Source organism: Maylandia zebra, linkage group LG14 (assembly GCF_041146795.1).
Source record: "Maylandia zebra isolate NMK-2024a linkage group LG14, Mzebra_GT3a, whole genome shotgun sequence".
Lineage (NCBI taxonomy): Eukaryota > Metazoa > Chordata > Actinopteri > Cichliformes > Cichlidae > Maylandia > Maylandia zebra.
The window spans coordinates 988,176-1,008,777 of NC_135180.1; the positions used below are offsets into that span (position 1 = coordinate 988,176).

General features: G+C 43.3%; 1 protein-coding gene across 3 annotated transcripts; it reads right to left on the reverse strand.

The window, feature by feature from the left end:
- Positions 1-1,732: 1,732 nt before the first annotated feature.
- Positions 1,733-18,800, reverse strand: zbtb44 (zinc finger and BTB domain containing 44). 3 transcript variants are annotated; one of them, XM_004537941.6, is made up of 7 exons: positions 18,719-18,800; positions 18,486-18,624; positions 11,675-12,774; positions 11,079-11,163; positions 10,447-10,598; positions 9,760-10,060; positions 1,733-5,394 (listed from the first exon to the last, which is right to left on the reverse strand). In XM_004537941.6, the coding sequence occupies exons 3-7, from the start codon at positions 12,738-12,740 to the stop codon at positions 4,983-4,985; spliced, it is 2,016 nt and encodes a 671-aa protein (XP_004537998.1). In that variant the 5' UTR covers positions 12,741-12,774; positions 18,486-18,624; positions 18,719-18,800; the 3' UTR covers positions 1,733-4,982. The 3 variants fall into 3 exon arrangements, with proteins under 3 accessions (XP_004537998.1, XP_004537997.1, XP_012776997.1); XM_004537940.6 differs by having other exon boundaries at positions 18,486-18,785; XM_012921543.5 differs by having other exon boundaries at positions 5,231-5,394; positions 9,977-10,060; positions 18,486-18,785.
- Between the last annotated feature and the right edge of the window lie 1,802 nt (positions 18,801-20,602).

The window sequence follows — 20,602 nt, forward strand, 5'->3', positions numbered from 1 at the left end:
CGCGTGCACACTGGCCAGATGGAGCTGACAAGGTGGAACAACAATCCACTGAAGTCTTTTCATTTTGCAGCATCTCGTCTGCCACACAGAGAACGCCGCCTCCCACAGTTGTTGGCTTTGACGGCAGCTGTGGCTTTTTGTTATAAATGAAACAAAAACACAGCACTTAGCTCTGGTGGCAGCCGTCCTCCAGGCAGACAGTGGAAGATCTCGCATTTCATCAACACAATCAAAAGAATGAAATAGCAGCTGAATGGCTCGCAGGCTGCTCACTGTGACAGCGCACGATGACTTCTGTGGGGTCCTCTGAAGTGGGAAGTTTGTTTGTTTATATGTTTCGCAATAGCAGATTGTTTCATAGGCTGGTTTCATTTCAGTTTTGTAAGTATTCTTAGGTACTGGTTGATATTTGTATGGGCAGATTTGCAAATGATTTGCAGAAGCACCACAAACAGGGTCTGAGCTTATCGAGGTAACTTCATACCACCGGCAGTGTTACCCTGAGCAGGAGGCAGAGCAGCACCTGCTATTTACAAGGTTAGTGGTTTGACCCCTATTAGAGTGAAGTGCTCTGCTGGGGGCTTCCCATGATGCACTGATGCACACACTGTTTCTTCTTCACTTCTCCACCTCTTTTCACTCAGTAAGTGTTTATACACCACTCTGCATTTAATCATTAGTTATCATTAACCTCTGGCTCTCTTCCTCCCCTCCGCCCATCGAGTAGCAGCAGGTGTGCTCCTCCCTGAGCCTGGGTCTGCTGGAGGTTTCTTCCTTCCCGCTTCTTCATCTGACTGTTGGGATTTTCTCTGTATTATTGCAGCGGCTTATAATGTAAAGAACATTGAAGTGACTGCTGTTGTGATTTGGCGCAAAATAAAACTGAGTTGAACCGAATTGTCAAATCTGTAGTTAGACTAAGCCTCTGTCTCAGTTCAGGCTTTATCGGTTCTTCACTATGAGACTGTTAAGCACAGCCGCAGCTAAGAGAACAAATGCTAAAACTGTCACATAAAAAAGATGAAATGAATGGAAGAAACATTGTAATCAGTCAGATTGTCTTGATTTACAAGCACCGTGTTTTTGCTGGTGTGTTTTCTTTGGGAGCTTTTAAGTGGCTTCAACTTTAAAAACATGAAATGGTTTCGTTGTCTGTAGAAGCTGTCGCTATATTTTCCTAATACTGTCTTATCTGTACTTGTCTGTATCTGTGACTGCTTGATAACACAAAAATGTCCGTATATGTTCGACTTGTCTTGACGGGGTCCAGGTTAAGTGGACAGAGCCTGACAACGGCAGGGCCAACAACCCTGGCGTGTTACTCCACACACTCCGAAATAAATCCTCAAAGTTCAGTGACAATCTTTCTGACTTTGATTTTTTTATTTACATTTTAAACTTTTACAAAACAACTATTTTTAAGAACAACAGGACTGCAAAGCCAGAACACTAGCAAAGATTGAGAACAACCATAAACTCTTAAATACAGAGTGGTCTCGTCAGTTTTTAACAGCCAACTGTGGAATATGATCCAGTTAAAACACTCAACACCACCACAAACGTCAGTTCCCCGGATACAGTGTGTGCAGGTTGCATTACTATCTGGGATGTTTTTGTACAGGTTCTCCAAACTACAGTTTAAATACAATATCAAAGACACAAAGTACAACAATCTGTCTCAAAGCAGGTTGTAATCAGGCTGCCTACAGTATAAAGAATATGCAACATAGTATGAGTGTATATACTGGATATTTATATATATACACACACATTGCAGACAGTCACAAAGTGAAGACTACCAAGGCCCCGCCCACTCCCAGGCTAAGCTGTTCTATTCACATTTAACAAGAATATCCAAAGATGCCATGAAACAGCAACCAGAATAGAAAAATCACCAAAAATATATATATATGCCATTATGAAGAGCTACCAGTTCGGGGGGTACTTTTTGTTTTTTATTATTTTCATACTTTTAAATAAATGGTATGGACTGGAAAACATATACAACATCAAGTGTACTCGTATAATCAAGATATCTTTTGAAACATTGCACATAAAAAAGGGATAACGTACAGAAAAGAAGAAGAGGGCATGCTGAACAACAGATCGGATGAAGAGTCGGCTACAAAATAAGGCCTTGACAGAACATACCACCAACTCAGCACATGCTCTCTTTCACGTCACGGAACGACACGAACATGCAGCCTTCCCAAACAAACACAGAGGAGCTGGACACAGCCAGTCGTTTCATGTCAAAGCTTACAGATGTTCACAGATCAAACGGGCTCGCTTTCATTCAGTCACATTAGATTGAAACAAAATGATACATTCTTATTTTCTTTTTCATATATTTATATTTTATATATATATATATATATATATATATATATGTATATTTTTAAAAACGAAAACCTTTAAAACGACACCGGTCCATTTATTGCACACCATTGGTTCACAAAAATATTTTGGGCACTTTGCGTTTCGACAAACAGCAGCATTTCATTATAAAAAAGGTGATCTGAATACACACACCAACACAACAGATGAAAAGCGTGACACACACGTGGAGAATAGAAAACTCTGTCTTTTTTTTTCAATTCTGAAATTGTGCAACTAGAGTTAATAGGTCCACTTACTAAGGCTAGCCTCTTCAACGCACAACATCATACAGTGTTGTAAAGGGCAGAACAGCAGGACCCCTCAGCTAAATAACATGGACCGCTTGAATGATTATCTCTTTCTTTTAATATGTGCAAGTACTGATTGCCACGGCAAATCCCCAATAAGAGAGAGAACATTTGGTCCTAGAGGAAAAAGCTCGGTTTGCACCCAGAGAAAAAGGGCAAATGGCACGACATTTAAAAAAGGGCTGAACGGATGGCACGGGGCGACACCGCTGCTTCTTAAGACGGCTCTGATTGGATTCTCAGCAGTATTCATCCTCACGTTTACAATCGAGCTCGTGCACCCTGCTGGAGTGAGCGCAAGAATGAGCTGTTTGTACGACTTTTGGGGGCGCGTGTGAACGTAAGCACAGAACCCAGCTGCCGTCAGTAGCATTCGACTCAAAGTTCAGGCGCAACAGAATCACAAGCCCGTTGTCACAATGCGGGTAACAGAAAGTCTGACCCGAAAATCCACATTTAAAATAATCAGTAACACGAAGAACGGCCTGCGTGGGTAACATTTCCAAAGGTTCAACTCACGGTTAGCAGACGGGTTACTTCAAAACAACATTATCACATTAACACTCGACAGCCTCGTGATCACACTGGGTCACTCCTGCTTCCTGGGCTACAGTAACTGTACACTCACTGAGCAGTTTAACAGTTAATGTAAAAATACTCCTCGTTACTGTGACGTCACATATTAGTTTTAGAGTTCAGAGTCTCGACGTTAGCCAGCACAACGTTACAACATCAACAGGAGCAAAGTTTGATGTTTCTGATAAAACTCTGAAACACGAGCTTCTTTGTAGAGCCACAAAGAAGCTCGTGTATGTGCATTTGTATGTGACCAACATGACAGGCTGTATGTGACCAGCCTGTCATGTTGGTCACATACAAATGAATTGAATGCACCAAGGTCAACACCCATATATGTGAGTTGCTGCGTATTAACAAGCTTCCACAGTCGGCCCCCCAGTGGCCGTTAGAGGAACTGCAGTTTTTAGCACTGCCACGTGTATCCATAAGCTGTTGTTACAAAGCTTATACAGTGGTCGTTGTTACAGGGGATGTAGCGGATGTGTGCCACTGTTTACGTGTTCCCAGTAAACTGCTCAGTGAGTGTTAATGGTAGTCAGGGAATCGTCCCCTTTGTAACAACTAGAAAGAAAAAAACTAAATCCTGGTTGAGCTCAGAGTCCCACAGAGCTGCAAAGAAAATCACGCTGTCAGTGTAACATCGCTCCAATAGTCAGGATGCAGTGTCCAACGCACCTGCTGAGCCACGTGAACATCTATCCAATGAACTGCCTTTGGAAAGAAGGCTGGGATGCTACATTGCCATATCACATTTGGGAATATATAATACTGCAGTCGTTGACGACAAAGTAACAATGTGATTTTTTCAGTCTCGATTTGTATCCATTTCGTTGGATTACAAAATAAAAGTCGCTCTAGTGCCGATCCAATCTTGAGATATTTGACGTCACGAAGTCTAAACAGGAAAATCGTATACTGCACAGATGTGTTCGGGAATACTTTGTCAAGTAATTTCAAAAAATGAAATGTGTTCATACTGATCAAAGAAATGCACATACACACACCTGACATATCATTTCACAACAACCAACATTCACAGCATTCAAATAGTAAAACTACAGTACAAGCTATTGCAATATAGATAATATTGACATTTAACAGTTTGCCTATAGCAACGGCACTAAAGGAATAACACAGTCTCTGCCAATACAAACTAGCATCAGCACTACAAATGAATACAAACATTTTTTCCAAAGACTTGATTTGTCACTGTTGGCAAAGCAAAGAGCTTTTCTTTCTCTACACGGTACTTTGTTAAAATGGGAACTCTCAGGCACTTTCCAAAAGTAGAGCAAGGCTTCGATTTAACAGACCTCGAATTGGCTAAGACAGAAATGACTTTAGCTTGTGCTGCATTCACGTCATATGGGAAAAACAACCTTCCTCCTTTAAGTGACTCGTAAAAAAAACTTGGATTTCGAGCGAGATCTTCTGACCCACTGAAATCTCACATCAACAGTGAAGGTTTATGAAATATTATATTTGAAACAAAAACAACCCCACAACAACAACAACAGCTGACATTGAGTTGCTGGGTTTGGTGAGGTGTTCAGCATCTGCGTAGAGAAACGCCAGTCAGTCGAAGTATCAGAAAACTTCAATCGCAGCGTCCTGACAGTTTCACACGATGAGGCGGCAACATCCAGTCGTCCCAACCGATATTCCCATATGACATGACTGCAAAATAAGACATAATGGGCAAGTAGAAGACTCGAATCACTTTATGGTAATGGAAGCCACCTCCTTGGCCCGAGCATGTTGCTGCTGCTGCTGCTCTTCTTCAAACACCTCTGGGGAACTGCCACCAACGCTGTTGTCCATCTTGGTCTCCTCTGTCATGGGCGCCGTGTCATCGGCGTCCATCTTCGGGGAGGCTGGGGCTTCCAGGGGATCCAGGGGCTCAGGTGACAGGAAGCCAGAGGAACTCTCACAATTCTGGGTGGAGGAGGAGACCTGGGAGATGACGGGCATCTGCACTGAGGAGGAGGACGAGGCGGGGGTGGTGGTGGAAGCGGAGGTGCTGCCCGGGTAGACCGGATGATGCTGGGTCTCCTCCAGCTCGTACTGGACTCCCAGCGCCTCCTCCTCCTCTTGTACCTGGCTCAGGTAGTCGGGCACGAGGAAATCACTGCGTGGACCAAGAGAACACGTTAAGTTCCCCGTCACCCGACAATAACTGCACATGTGATTTTCACAAAAACACACTGTAAAATACTTGTATATACAAATACTGTAATACACAGAACATATGTCCACGTGTCTCCCCATGGAGATGAGCTCTCTGTCACTGTGACCACCAGTAGACCAAAAATGCACCGATGACACTGCGGCTACTTTCGGGATGAGGTCTGGGTATTTATAGACTTTATCCCGATGGTAACACCGAGCCAACGGAGGAGACTATCGAGGGGCAGTGGGTCTGCAGCCAACAGAGCTGAAAAACCTGAAACTAATCTCCAACAAGTTCTATTAATATTTAAGTTAAAGATTTATCCCACTGTGCTGCCGTTAGTCCTCTATGTGGAACAAGACCACTCTCCCTCTTCTGATTGGTGGCTGCTCGGAAACAGACGATTTGAAGAGAGAGCCGTGTGCCTGAGACGACCACGTTAGGGTTAGGGATTGTCTGTGCAACAGCACAAACAGCTCGGTTTAAAACCTGTCCGTGATGGTCCGAAGCCTGAGCTTTGGAGTACTGTGCAGAAGTCTTGAGCCACCCTCAGGCTGACTTTTTTCTGTGCCGCTTCTTTTGGTTATTATTGAGCTGAATCATTCCAGCGTTAAAAGGCCCAAACTCAACAGATGAATCAGTGCTAACACCCAGGGACCAGTTTAGGCACTTATAGATAGGCTGCTAGAGCCTATCAGTGAAACATGTTTGAGTCAGTGGTGTTGAGGAGTTTGCCATAATTGATGGAACCATAAATGCAGAAAAGCACCATCAGATTTTATCCACCATGTGGAAAGCCTCTGCTCGGCAGCAGCGTCGTTCTTCAGCGTGACAAAGATCCTGCCAATGCAGTAAAAGCTTAGACAAACCACACCGAGGACCAGTGGGAGCCCAGAGCTCCGTGAAGCAGTGTGGGATCATCTTCAGAGAGCAGGGAACGAAATGCAGTCAAAATAAGAGCTTTGGGATGTCCTTCCAGAAGAATGGAGAAATGTTCCTGAAGCTCAGCAAGTCACTGTAACAATCTCCTATTTTCCTAGCAGAAAAGATATATAAAGAAATCTGCTCAAGACTTTTGCACAGTACATCAAACTCCTTTGAAACTTTGTCCACCTTCAGCATCCAGATAACCAGGAAACTCATAATCGGGCCGCTAAAAGCTAAAAGCTACTCCACATGTTCCATCATCAGGGTCACACGTGTAAGGTCTGTTGCTTGTATTTCTTTCACATGGTAGCAGATTGAAAACGTCTTCAGGGGTAACTTTCAGTATTTTACAACTGAAAGAAAAACATCGTAAACTGTTGCAGCTCCTGAGCGTTTGGAAACAGACGGCGTCATCGCCCTCTCTTTAGGTAAACGTTGGCGTGATTGGCTCTCCCTCATAAACACTGGGTTTAAACAGCGACGGCGTGCCTGAGACGACCATATTTACTGACATCATACTGAGCCAAAAGTGGAAAAACTGTCAGAAACTAAATGTTTAGAGCAACCCAAAGCCTGAGGCTTCAGCTTAATTGCACAATCACTGTACAGTAAATATAACGCAGACAGTAAAACAGGGATAACAGGCCTTCTATGACAGCACGCTCTATCGTAAATAAGGAAACATGTTTAGAGTGTTTTTCTGTAGTTACAGCATAGTTTAAATTTGTTAATAAATTCATCATCTTTGTGATGCACCTTCATCTGACTCAGTCATTGGTGTAATAACAGCACTGATTCAGTGTGTGGGATTGGTGGACTCATCCTTTACATGAACGTTTGGTACAGGCAAACATACGAGATACAGAAACTGGTGCTGCCTGAGCCAAAGTGACACCGAGCTTTCATCACATGGTTTCCATGGATGTTCTTTCAAACGTGTCAGTGCCGTCGATCTTGCAGCTGCACATGTGCAGACTGTCAAACTACGGCTGCCGCAAATTATTATTTTGATAGTCGACTAATCAGATCGTGCATCCATTGGATGTTAAAATTACAGCTGACTGCACCAGCAGCATCTGCTCTATCATTAGCTTACAGCTGGAAGTGTTTAAGGTGCTCACTAAAAATAAAAACAGATGATAGTTTATTAACTTTTAATGAAGTTTGCAGATTGTTTCGGTGAAGTTTAATAAACTCCTTGCTATCTAAAATATATCAGGACACTGGAGTAAAGTCTCGACCGTCTCACACTGTTGTCAGTTTGATGTTTATTCAGCTGTGTGAAAACTTTAATCTCAGCCAAACCGATTTACTCAGGAACAAATAAAACACTGAAAAAGCCAAACAGTAACATTTTTAAGTTATCTTAAATTTGCCGTTCTCGCCGGCTCGAGTGACCCTCGACCTCTCGGCTAGCTTTCGAGCTGGTGGGTAACAGACGTCTCTGAAAACGTTGGAGCACTTTTGCAAATATGCGATGTCTCGATAAATCGAGCAGATATTTGAGGTTTACACAGCTACACTCTCGCCTGAAAATATGTTAAAAGTTTATTTTGTGACCCAGAAAGATTAATAAGAGTAATATTAAAGCTAACTAGCTGATGATGAAAACAAATAACCTCCTAGATTTGGTTAAAGAAGCAGAGATGACAAAGGCACCACACACAGTACCTGCTACAGTACGCTATAGTTTCTCAGGCGTGCTTATTACTACGAGTTATAATTTGGACAGTTACTCTGTGTGTTAAGGAAACTCAGTAAGTTCTTGTTTGTACTCTCGATACTTCACTTCATCCTCTTACTTCTGGAAATCTTTCAGTCAGAGCTGAAACAAATTTGAGGTATTTGTAATTTCCTCTCAGTGGTGAATGTTAAAGAAACAGTTTGACATTTTGGGAAATGTCTCCACTCACTTTCTTTACTGACACTTAAATGAAAAGCTTGAGACCATTCGTGTGCAGTAAATGCAACGCTACAGCCAGGAACTGTTTGCTTAGTGTGGCATAAGCTGGGCCAGTCGAACGGTAACTAAACTACCAGCAGCGTTTTCCAAAGTGAGCTGGTGATGAACTCCAACCGGAGCCTGCAGCAGCTGGGGGACTGGTTCCTCTGCTGCTACACCCAGCTCACAAGGCTACTATTATTAGCATCCCACCTAGGGCTGCCACGATTAGTCGACTAGTCACAATTATGTCGACTATCAAAATCGTTGATTTAAGAGTGTAATAACGGACTGAAACAGAAGATGGCAGCACTACATCTACAAGGACGCCAGCTGCCGTTAAACACCAAAGAAGAAGAAGAAGCTGTGTCTGGTATCGTAGCTGTGTCCAAATTCAGAGGACACATCCTCCTGCGGCTGCATTTGTAAGCCAATGATGCCACAGCGACGCAACAAAGGATGTCCAAATTCAAAGACTCCTCCAAATGCGGCCGACAAATGGCAGAATTCACAGCGCAGCTCAGCCAGTTCCAGTTTCCAACAATGGCGGCAGCTACTTAGTTTTAATATTACTCTTATTATGAATGTTGTTGTTTGGCTTTTTCAGTGTTTTATTTGTTCCTGAGTAAATCGGTTTGGCTGAGATTAAAGTTTTTACACAGCTGAATAAACATCAAACTGACAACAGTGTGAGACGGTCGAGACTTTACTCCAGTGTCCTGTTATAGTTTAGATAGCAAGGAGTTTATTAAACTTCACCGAAACAATCTGCAAATTTCATTAAAAGTTAATAAACTATCATCTGTTTTCATTTTTAGTGAGCACCTTAAACACTTCCAGCTGTAAGCTAATGATAGAGCAGATGCTGCTGGTGCAGTCAGCTGGACGTTTTACGTCCAATGGATCTGATTAGTTGAGTATCAGAATAATAATTTGTGGCAGCCCCATCTACAAGCATATGCATGTAATTGAATGACTGTTGTTTATTCAAAGAGAAACTTGAAATGATATTCTCTGTTTTATTTCATGGGACCAGTTACGGGGCACGACTCCCAGTTTTCCCATGTTTTGAATCATGTGGAAAAGGGTTTCCACACCTGCCACAGCACACAGTGCTCACAGCAGTGACCGAAACAAACAGAGGCCAAAGTGCTGTGGACAAGGCCTCATTATCAGTATTCACATTTACACCACAGTTATCAGAGCGGTCATGACGTTTTCATTCAACTCATCAGATAATCCTTATTCCCAAAATATAAAACAATTGTGTCAAAGCAGTTAAAGTTCCCCAGTAAATACAGACACCCTTGATCTAAGCATTCAAATCATCTGAAAAACAGTTGTACAAAGCCAAAGTCACGACAACGAGCCTTCTGTTAGAATCTAAACTCAACTTTTTTCTCATCCAGGTGAGATCTGAGTAAAGATGGGGGCGGCGCCCCCGGACTCCTCACCTGCTCTGGAAGTAGTTTGCTAGTTCGGATGCCTCATGGTTCAGACTCCTCAGGTGTACAATTAAATTGCCAGAGTTGGTGAACATGGCGCCGCACGTTTTGCACTCATAAATCCGCGGCTTGCGGATTATGTGTCGGGAGACCCTCATGTGGTGCTTATATTCACCGAAGGACGTGAATGTGGCGCTACAAATCTGGCACCGGAAACAGCGTTTACCTTCGTGCTTCAGCCGATGCATCTTTAGGGAGTAGGCCCGTGTGAACTTTTTCCCACAGCGGTCACACTGGAAAGGTTTAATGCCTGGAAAAAGAGACAAAACCACGCTTGCTGATCTGTACATTAGCATTACACAAGTGTTTGTGTCCACGCGTGTGAGATCACAAAAAGCCTTTGCTAAGGTTTTTTAGATCAGAGTCTCCTTGAAAGTCTCCTTTGTTTCCTGAGGCATTTACAAGAGCAGCAACTTGTATCGTTTAACCTTTTTATTAAAATCTTCATTAGCAACTTCACAACCGAGAAATGTATTAACCCAGTTGTTCTTCTTGTCTCCAAGTAAAAAGACAACGTCTCAAAAAATGTCTCAGAAAACAAAGGCTGCAACATTTTTGTTTACTTCAGAGGGGCGTGGTGCTGCGCAGTCATATATGAAGAATCTTGTGATGCACCTGCTTTCATATCTCACCTACCGGAGTGTATGAGCATGTGCTGTTTCAGGTTTTGAATGCGTGTGAACCGGACTCCGCAGGTCGGACACTGAAAGGGCCGGTCAGGGCCGTTGGTGCCAGGCCGTGTTGAAGGACTGATGTAGAGATGGTACGGATACTGAATACCTTCCAACCTGAAACACAAACAGAGGACTAGTCATTGATGCAGTCCAGTCCCAGTCTACAGTATAGAGCTCTAATCTGTCATCAAAATGCCCTTCTTCTATTTTAACAGTGTTGACAGCGGATCAGGGTAACAACTCGACATGCACGACGTAGCATAAGTGTGAGCATGAACAAGCATGTGCGTGCACCTACAAGTACCGTTGTTGCATCTGCTGGTTATAATATAAGGAGTTAACAGAAAGCACGACCCTAACCAAGTATATATGTGTTTATATGTGTCGTGTGATTAGTGACGACAGCGATGTGCGCCACACTGAGGAGCGTGCTAACACGCATCACACAACGACCATTCTTTAGATTACCGTGCAAACACGACGTCTTTATTATCTAACCAGGTGTGGCCCAGACGTTCAGTCGCGAGAGCCGCGTCTATATGTTCTTTCCTACTTTATGATTGGTTCACAGCGAGTTTCAACAAATCACGATACCTCTCATCATCTTCCGCATGTCCTCCAGCGTTAGAGGTGCTCTGCATTGACGGTAAGCCCTCTGACACGCCCTCATCCATCGAGCCTGGGAAGACGGAGGGAAGAAAATGACTCACGGTAGCTGTCGACTGAAAATAAAGCCTAAAGCATGACATCTTGGACACGGTTAGACTAATACACTCTTTGAAGGCTAATCCCCTGCTTCGGGATTGATGCTGCTGGATAACAAAGCACTGTGCCACTAAACAGTTTAGGAAAAAATGACGAATGTTTCCATTTCCTCTTTTTATTTATGGAAAGGCAGAAAAGCCTTTCAAGCTGAATTTGGACCAGTGGACAATAAAACTTTCCACTGAGACAATACAAATAAAAATCCAGTGGGTGGGGAGGCAGCTCTGGGAGCAGGGCGAGGCAGGTTTGACTGCACACTTTGCAAAGCAGCGCCGTCTTAAGTGGGTCAGGACACAGCCCTGTTACACCAGTGAGAAACACAATATGCACATCGAAGTTTTATCTAAGCCGAACGTTTTAACCAAATATAATCGGCGCACATATGATACAACAATGCACCGTGAAGGTAGGACGAAGACGGTCACCTATGGAGGAGGACTGTGGACTGATGAGGAGCTCCTCTTGGACCTGTTCGCTCCCCGGCACCGTCTGCTGGTCACTCAGCGAGCTCTGAGAGGCACTGACTGGCTGTGACGATGCTTCCTGGACCTCTTCGTCACTGAGACGCTCCACCTTCACCCTTACATCTTCCTCCTCCGCTGCGACAGGTGAAGACACCGTCTTTGAGCTCTCGCACGTTAGGAAGTCGCTGAGCCGACGGCCAACCACTACCTCCGAGGTCCCCGGGGTTCCCTGCTCCAAACAGCGAGGGCTCTCCGGCAGCTTCGATTTGTCCGAGTGAAACCTCCGGTCGATACCGAAAGGGAAAGTCCAGGGGAAGGCCAGGGAGGACTCCACGGGCTGGGCTGCGCTGTCTGAGAACGAGGGCGATGGGTTGGGGATCTGAGGGGAGGTGGTGACCATCTGTGTAGTGCATTTGAGCGGACTCTCGGGGGAAGCCATCGACACAAAGCTTTTGCGTTTCCTTCGCGATTCGCGGCAGATGGGAACATTTCTTTCCATCACGCTGCAATCGGAAGACACCGGCGACACGCTGCCATCCAGCGGTGTCAGGGCACAGTTTGACGAGGCGCTCTCCGGTGCCGATTCGTGAGGTTTATCCGCTCCCATGTTGTTGTTGTTATTGTTGTTACCCGGAGTCCACAGAATACTTGACTTCATGAACTCCGAACACGTACTAGCCACAGCAAACATCTGCATGTAACTGGCAGCTGCCAGGACGTCGATGATATTCTCCGTGCTGATGGAAAGAGTCGACGTGTAGGCGTACTCCAGCAGGGGAGCGAAACCGCTAACCGTCACGTGGTGAAGGTCCAACACAAACTTGTCCTCCTCCTCTGGCCGGCCCACCAGTTTGGAGCGGAAGAATTCACTGCAGCAGGCCAGAACCACTTTGTGGGCCAGGAAGAGCTTGTCTTGGACTCGGATGGTGACATCGCATAAATGACCCTCGTTGCGCAAAGCGTTGAGCTTCTCGAGCATCTCCTGGCTGTGCGAGGTCGAGCTGTGGGTGAAGGTTTTCACCCCCATGTTGGAATTCCTCTTTATCCCAAGGATGCGTGTCCTGCAGAGACAAAAAGCCATAAATAAATGCCTCCGTTTGGAAAAGAGTAGTGTTACCGCGCCAGTCCTTTCTACCGGTAAAAGAAACAGATCGCTGTGAATGAACATATACTTTGGATATTCTCCAAGATCCTTTTTAAACCTTAACCAAACAATGTAAAAATGATATACCGTATAGCTGCTGGTCAGGTGCACGACTAATTACACATGTCTGTGGATTTTAGACTTTTGACAGATAAAACAAGGAATCTGGTTAAAGGGCTGCTACTTCAGGAGCTCTGAGTCTACAGGTACCAGTTTCTCACATATTCACACACTCCAGGCAACGCATGAGGAGAAACTCTGGTTCTGTATCAGCACGAGGACACTGACAAGCAGACTGGGAGGGTCAGGGATCAAACCACCGGCCTCCTGAGCCACAGAGAAAATAGAAAAACACTCATGAAAAGATTTTCCTTTCTTGTATTCACTTTATGACACAAAGCTGTTGTTTATTATAAATCAGTTATAACTCAATCACACCACATTCCCTCACAGCAGCTCAAATTAAATCACTGTTCAGTTCAGCTCAGGCCAAGACGGCTAAAACTGATTTTCTTTCTACAAGCTGTTGCATTTGGTCCGGGTCGGAGACCAGTTAGGCTCTTCTGTTGGCTGTTAGCTTCAGCAGGTGTAGCCGTGAGCTCGCTGCCGCCCGGGAGTGTCTTCGCCTGCTCTGTATTCACAGACATCCTTTGGTGGAGGTTCAGTTCTGTAGGTGTGCAAGGATTAGCTTTCCTTCCAACACAGATCAGAAACAGCGAGAGTCAGGGCTTATCTCGCCTTCGTGTTCACTGCCCTCCTCCCCAACTTTGTGACACGTATCTGGTTTTCACTTCACTTAAATCAGCAATCAACAGAAAAACACTGTAAACAGACACATTTTAGGAGCTGAGGAAGTGCATGACCTCAATGAAATGAATGAGGTTAGATTACAGCACCAACCAAAATATCACCATCCTCATGTAGTTGCTGTTATACTATAAACTATACTTTTGATTGTTGCAGCAGTATGTCATTACTCATGGCTATGATGACTACTGAATAGTTGTTTTATATGTAGTCATCAGGCTGTCTCTGCTGCTGTTACACTTCCAAAGGACTAGGCTGGGTTTTAATAATCGACAGTAACAGTAAATGAGAGCAGGAGCACAGACTCTGCACAGAGACGTAAACACAAAGCTCGGACCCGCCGACGCATCAGAATCAGTGAGATGTGACTTTCTCACCGACGGCACGGACACGGTCGGGGCTGAAAGCCGACAGCTCGCTGACTCTGATGTGTCGGCGGGTCCGCGCTTTGTGTTTACGCCCTTTTTTCACTGATTCTAAAGCTGTTAGTTTGATGTCTCTCCAAACAATATTGACCGAACCAGCAGCCAAAGAAGATCCAAACTACGCTTCACATAAACATCGTCATGGATTCACTCTGACTTTTACTGTTTTGCTTCCACCAGGATGCACAGCTCTCTCTCTCTCTCTCTCGAACAGTTTCCCGTCTAAAAATCTGTTTTCTTCATTATTCGCTTGCTTGTTACGCACAAGTCTGCCGTTGTTTACAGGCTGTCAGCCGCTGTTTTTTTTCTTTTACTTACTTCCGAAAAGAAAACCTCATTTCTGCTGTTCAATACTGAACAAATTTATACTTTTTAAAATGATGCAAAATGCAAAACGCTGTGTCTGTAATAAAACTGCTGTAACTTCAGAGGTGATGTTCATATGTTGATTAATGGTTTTCTTTCGTTTTTGATGTACTGCAGAATATTTTTATAAAATCCAGAACAGGAAAATCTCCTTCATGTGTTTCTGTGTTTATCCTCAGCTACTTTGACACAAAGGCCTCGCTGTGATGCTCACACCTTTGATAAAGTCTGGAAAGTGTCAGCTTCCTTCTTATAGATACAAAAATATGTAAATGTACAGATCTGAATTATAATATTTCTGACTGTGTGAGGCAAAATTTCCCAGATTCAAATCGAATTGAATCGATTCTAGAAATCAGTGGCGGTACCCAGCCCTACAGAGGACCAGTAGAAGATGACACATTAGTGTGTCACACCACATCACTATGTCTTAAAATGACAGTGTGTGTGACGACCAAAGAAGAACGATGCAGAATGAATAATGTGACAACTTCAAAAAGTAATCGCACTTCAATTTGAACACCAAGAAGCAACAGGACATTGAAGACATTTTAAGAGCCTGTTTTGTCTTTATTTTAGTTTGAGACTTTTCTACTGACCCAAACTTTACATGATTATTCTTTAAATCATTGTCAATGTGTCAAATCCAGGCCGAGCTGTCAAAGACTCGGGTGTGGAATCACTGACTTACTCAACAATCAGAAGTACAGAAACAAAACGAGGGGTCAAATATTACCCTGCAAGACATGACGTCGAGAGCAGAGACAGAGGGGGACAGGCAAGTGCTCGATGTTCAGAGGACAGTGGATAAAGGTAGAGAGGAATACAACGAGGTGCTTTCTGAGGGGAAGGTGAAGGGGGGCTGAAAGCAGGCAGGGGTAGGAACGCAGAGGACCAAATGCCAAGTTATGTAACAACAATCAAAGCAGATGCGCGGCGATGCGAGCCAGACCCATGTGGAGGCCAGCGCACTGCAGGACACTCGAGCAGCTGTCTGCGAGACGTGGATTCTCTGAGGCATGAGATTTTCCATCAAACAAAAGCTCGAGTGAAGGGGCTCTCACAGGGAGAGCGCACTCTCCTTCACACGGCCTCACCAAAGGAAAATACTCTTGGGCCATGTTGGCCCAGTAAAGGCAAAGTGAATTATAGATTTGGGCTGCGGTGGTGCAACAGGAGTCTGAACCAGCAAACAGAGCATATTAGAAAACGAGCTTTAATTCCACCACGAGGTTAGACTCCTGTCCGAAGAAGAGATTTCTGTTAACCTGTTCAAATCAATGTTCTTTAACATGAAGCTGAGATGGCAAACAGACATTTCACAAGAAAAAAGGCTGATTCGAGGGAATCATGGAGCTCCGGAGTGCAAGGACCTCTACTTCTTCTTTATATATTTATATTTGCATTGCTGTGCATTTACCTATGAAGTCAGACGACACAAATCCTTTTCAAGAGTGAATTCAAAATACCAGACAATATTTTTTTCATTCAGATGCAGAAAAATAAAACGTTTGTTACGCACTCTTATTTATTTACAGTCTGCGTGACTCTGCTTGAATCCGCTGGTTGTTCTCTTTGCAGCATTCACAGTACGTGTTTTCAACAGCGACGCTGCACAATCCTCTTTGGTGGGCAAACTAGGCAATTTAGACACCCACAACATGGTTGAAGGGTGTCTCTACATTTTAAATTCTTCATTCAACTGTTGTTGTAAATGCAAATAATTGGCAAATAATGTCAGCAATAAATTGGTCAGGTTTCACAACAGGCATGTCTTAAATCTGTGCAATGTTGCTAAAATGAGAAATATCCTGTTTCAGATTTTCAGGTTCTTCTAAAAACTCCCTGAAAGTCTTGACTTGATCCAAAATGCTGCAGCCAGGTTGGTTCAATCCAGAATTCAGGGTAAAATCCTTCTTCTCTCAAATTTATGAACAATCAGGCCCCGTCCTGTCTTAAAAGCCTCTCTGGTTTCTCAATAGAGCACTACGCTCTCAGTTGTTTCTAAAAGTAGAACGTGAGGCAGAGCCCGTGGATTCACAGGACAGGCCTGTGACTGTAAGTCATTAGCCAATGATCAAGTGGAAAACACCACAGCTGACCAACGTTTATAAAACAGGCTTCATTTTTTATTTAGTGTGATGTCACTCATAATGGGTGACGAACATAAGAAAGCCTTTTCACCCCGACACACTTCTGTAAGACTGGGAGTCTCTTAACAATCACACCTGTTGCCACCTGGTGGCCTTCAGATTGCAGGATGGTGGAAGCTATGTCCATCTTTCTTACCGTCTAGATAAAAAACAAGAGAGAAGATGTATTTGAAGAAAAGAAATAATTGCATCGACTATTCAACTTTCCACGCCCAAGTTATTCCAAAACGTGTGCAGAAAAATCAATAACAAATGTTATTCCTCCACATATGCAGCATCTGCCCGGTGTGCTAACTCATGATATTACCCGCCTCGTCAAACTTTCCTCTGACAGAGACACTGAAAGAATTTTGAAGTGAAATTCATGGGAGAATCCTGTAACGTCCAGAGGAACAAAGCCTTTTAAAGTGCACGGGCACTTGGTAAACTTCTGGCTGCTCGCTTATTCACAAGAGATTTTTTTTCTTAACACCAGGAGCTCTTCCTCACTTTGTGTCCTCCTGTGATCAGACCAAGGCCCTTTCACTCATTAGAGGACTATTTAAATCACTATGGAGTAGGGCTGCACGATTTTGCATAAAATGAGAATCACGATTTTTTGGCTTAGAATTGAGATCACGATTCTCTCACGATTCTCTTTTCCAGTATAAATATTTATTGCACTTAGTAACTCCACATCAACTTCGTAACAGTTGAGACTGAACATAAAAACAATAAATAAACATAAAAACAACAAATGTCTCACATTTTGTCGTTGCCGTAAAATGTTGTACTGCTTGAAATTCCGTCTCCACCGTTGCTCGACGCTGCGTGTACAGAGCAGGTAGTGCAACAACAGAAAAATAGTTGCGGGACGGCACTGTGCAGCGTTTGTCTAGGGTGTTGATCATTTTCCTAAATCCCTTGTTTTGCACAGTGTTGATGGGATTTGTTTTGATGCTGTTTATTAGTTTATTAGCAGGTGAATAATAAGACAAATAAGCTTGCATGCAACTGATTAAATAATGACTATATGACAGACGACAGGGTCGAGGGGGCGTGGCCTTCATCCTGTACTTATACTAATTGCATTGCATGAAGCCAAAGTGAGCAAAGTGCAGGACTATAACAGCAGAAAGCTGAGAATGTGAATAAAACAAACAAACAAAGAACGACTGTGTGTGTGTGTTTCGAGTGTGTGTGCATCTCAGTTTCAAGTGGACAAGATGCTCCGTGAACATGATTGCAACAACAATCACAGTTTAGCAAACACTAGCTAACGGTGTCAAACAGACGCCGAGTTTGCCAGGAGGCGATTTGAATTTTCAAAATAAAAGCCAAACGAACCTGACAAATCATTTGAAGCAAATGGGGCACGTTAATGTGTGACAGTTACTGGTGTCGTTCAACGGGTTTAAAACACAGTTGTTACCTACAACTTGCACGACGTAAAGTGATTATTTCTATTATATGACTATAATAGCCATTTATACTAGTCATCATTTATATTCATGTGTTATTCACAACTATTGCTGGTAGACCTGTGGTGTTTTTTTAAGTTAGCTTTCTGAACTGCACTGCAGTCTGAGATTTTACCAATCTGCATAAATACTAAGACAGAAATATACAAAATAAGAGAACATTTTTAATTGACTTCATTTATTTTGAAGCCGACGTATTCCCATTTCCGTTTTGACCGCAGACTAGCCGCTGCACTTTGACGCAGCTGCTCCACGGGAGCTAACTGGCATTAGCTGCCAAGCTAGCGATAGCTGAGACAACACGGCGCTCTTAGTTGGTTTGTCTGTCGTTTTCAGTGTCGAGAAAGCAACACAACCAGACAGGAATATACACACCACGGTTAGCGTTATCAGGCACAGCGGACGAAGGTAGTTTACCTTCTCGGGTGAGGCCTGTGATAACGGATGGGCCTCGGGTCGCAAACAGCTCAGCTGACAAAGCAGTTGGAGACAGCGGTGTGCCCTGCCGCTCTTCTCCGCTCCCTTCACATTCCTCGCTCTTCCAGCAGTTGTCAGCCTGCCAGCCGCCAAAAGTCGCGCTTTAATTAAGGCTCACATGAATTCACATTACAGCAGGCTGGTGTTAAAAGTTGCCGAGGTGCAGTTTTTACCCCTTTGTGCTCCCCGCTGTCCTTTCTGCGCTGTATTTGTACCCCCACAATGCAACGCGCATCTCCCACTGTACTGTACAGTACTGTCAGAAACAGGAAGTCTCACATTAAGCTGTGTACGCACACCTCGGGGCAGCTTGGGGGTCCCCACTGTTTGTATGCATTTGTGTGAAGTTTATATTTTCTCTATAGAGATGTTCATAGAATCACAGCATGTGCAAATCTGCTGTATTTGTACATTTTCTCGTCTTTATATTATCACATCTATTATTTAAAGTAATTTGATAATCTTTTACTTACAATCTGTGATTTTAACTCTTCTAAATCCTTTTATATTACAACATCCTGTGTTTCTTGATGCCTCTATTTATTGTAACTTTTAAATAAAATGATGGTGTGCAGTTCAGGAGCTCCTGTTAACCATGTAAACCTCTGACTTTCAGTATAACTCGGGGTCATGCCACCTGCAGAAATACTCTTAATGAATCTGCAGTGGTTGGACATTAGTGATGGGCAGGAGTATTACAGTGGGTGATTTTATGGAGTCGGAGAAAAGTCTTCTGTATCTGAATAAGACTAGAGATGAAGTAAGAGGACAGCTGCACAACTGGTGAATATCTTGGGACAGGATGTTGATGTGGTGGAAGAGTACATAGACCGACAACAGGCTAAACTCCGAGGAAGCTGAGGTGCTTCGGTCTGTGCAGCACAGTACAGGAGATTTTCTATCAGTCACTTGTGGCTAGTTCAGTATACTTTGCTGGGGGGAAGCTGGTGAAGAGCACTGGATCATCTGAGCTCTGGTGAAGAGGATAATCCTGACCACCTTCTGCAATGCAATATAGCATTTTGGCTGAGGTCCATTTTCCCAGTAATGCCAGAAAAAAAGCAGAAATAATAATAATAATAAATCATTTGAACTGGTGTAAGAAGATAATTAAATGATTAACTAAACAAGATGACGACAACCATCATTATGGATGGACTGTAACATATGAACAGCCCCCAACACTCCTACACAGGAGAAAGATTGAACAGTTATTTTTTGGTCATCATTTGACTGACATTCAAAAGAGTTTCTCGTTATTTCTTTTAAATAGCTTTCATTTCAGACTTTGAATTTCTTCAGCGTGATAAAGCTCTACGGTCTGCTGAAACATTGCATACCAACTGAAAGTCAAACTGAACTGTGGATAACGTGATTATGGTCATGCTGGTATTTTTGAACTATTATGATTTTAACATCAACCAAGCTCAGAATATAGAATAACAGGCGTTAAAACAGGATGTTGTTAAGTGGCTGGGTTCCTCCCTAACCACAGCTACTGAATATATTCTTATATGGCTGTCTTTGAAATATTTGAGCGGAGAAGTTATTCCAGCGTGGGAGGATTTTTACAGAACTTTGGAAAAGGTTTCGGTTTGTAAAACTTGCCTCACCCAACTTTTAAAAGCTACCAGGCACCTAAAAGAATTCCACACATCTGTGGCGAGTTTTAGTGTCGTTCAGCCTAAAAATGAACCCTGGAGTATGGAAGCCCACAAAAAAAAAAAGGATCCATAACTCGAAATTTCAAGTTATTTTCTCGAAATTTAGACCTATTAACTCGACATTTTGAGAAAATAACTCAAATACTTTTCTCAAAATTTTGAGTTAATAACTTGAAATTTCGAGTTATGGATACTTGTTTTTTTGTTTGTTCTTTTAGTGGCGGAAACGGGCTTCCATACTGGAGATCTTACGTGAAATATTTTGTGAAATTTATGAGTCCTTATCGCTAATGTTCACTCGAAATTTCTATGCGTAGTTAATAATGCCAATATGTTAATATGTTTTTAGTGATGTTTTGTGGAGGGTCACTCACAGTACAAGAGAACAACACA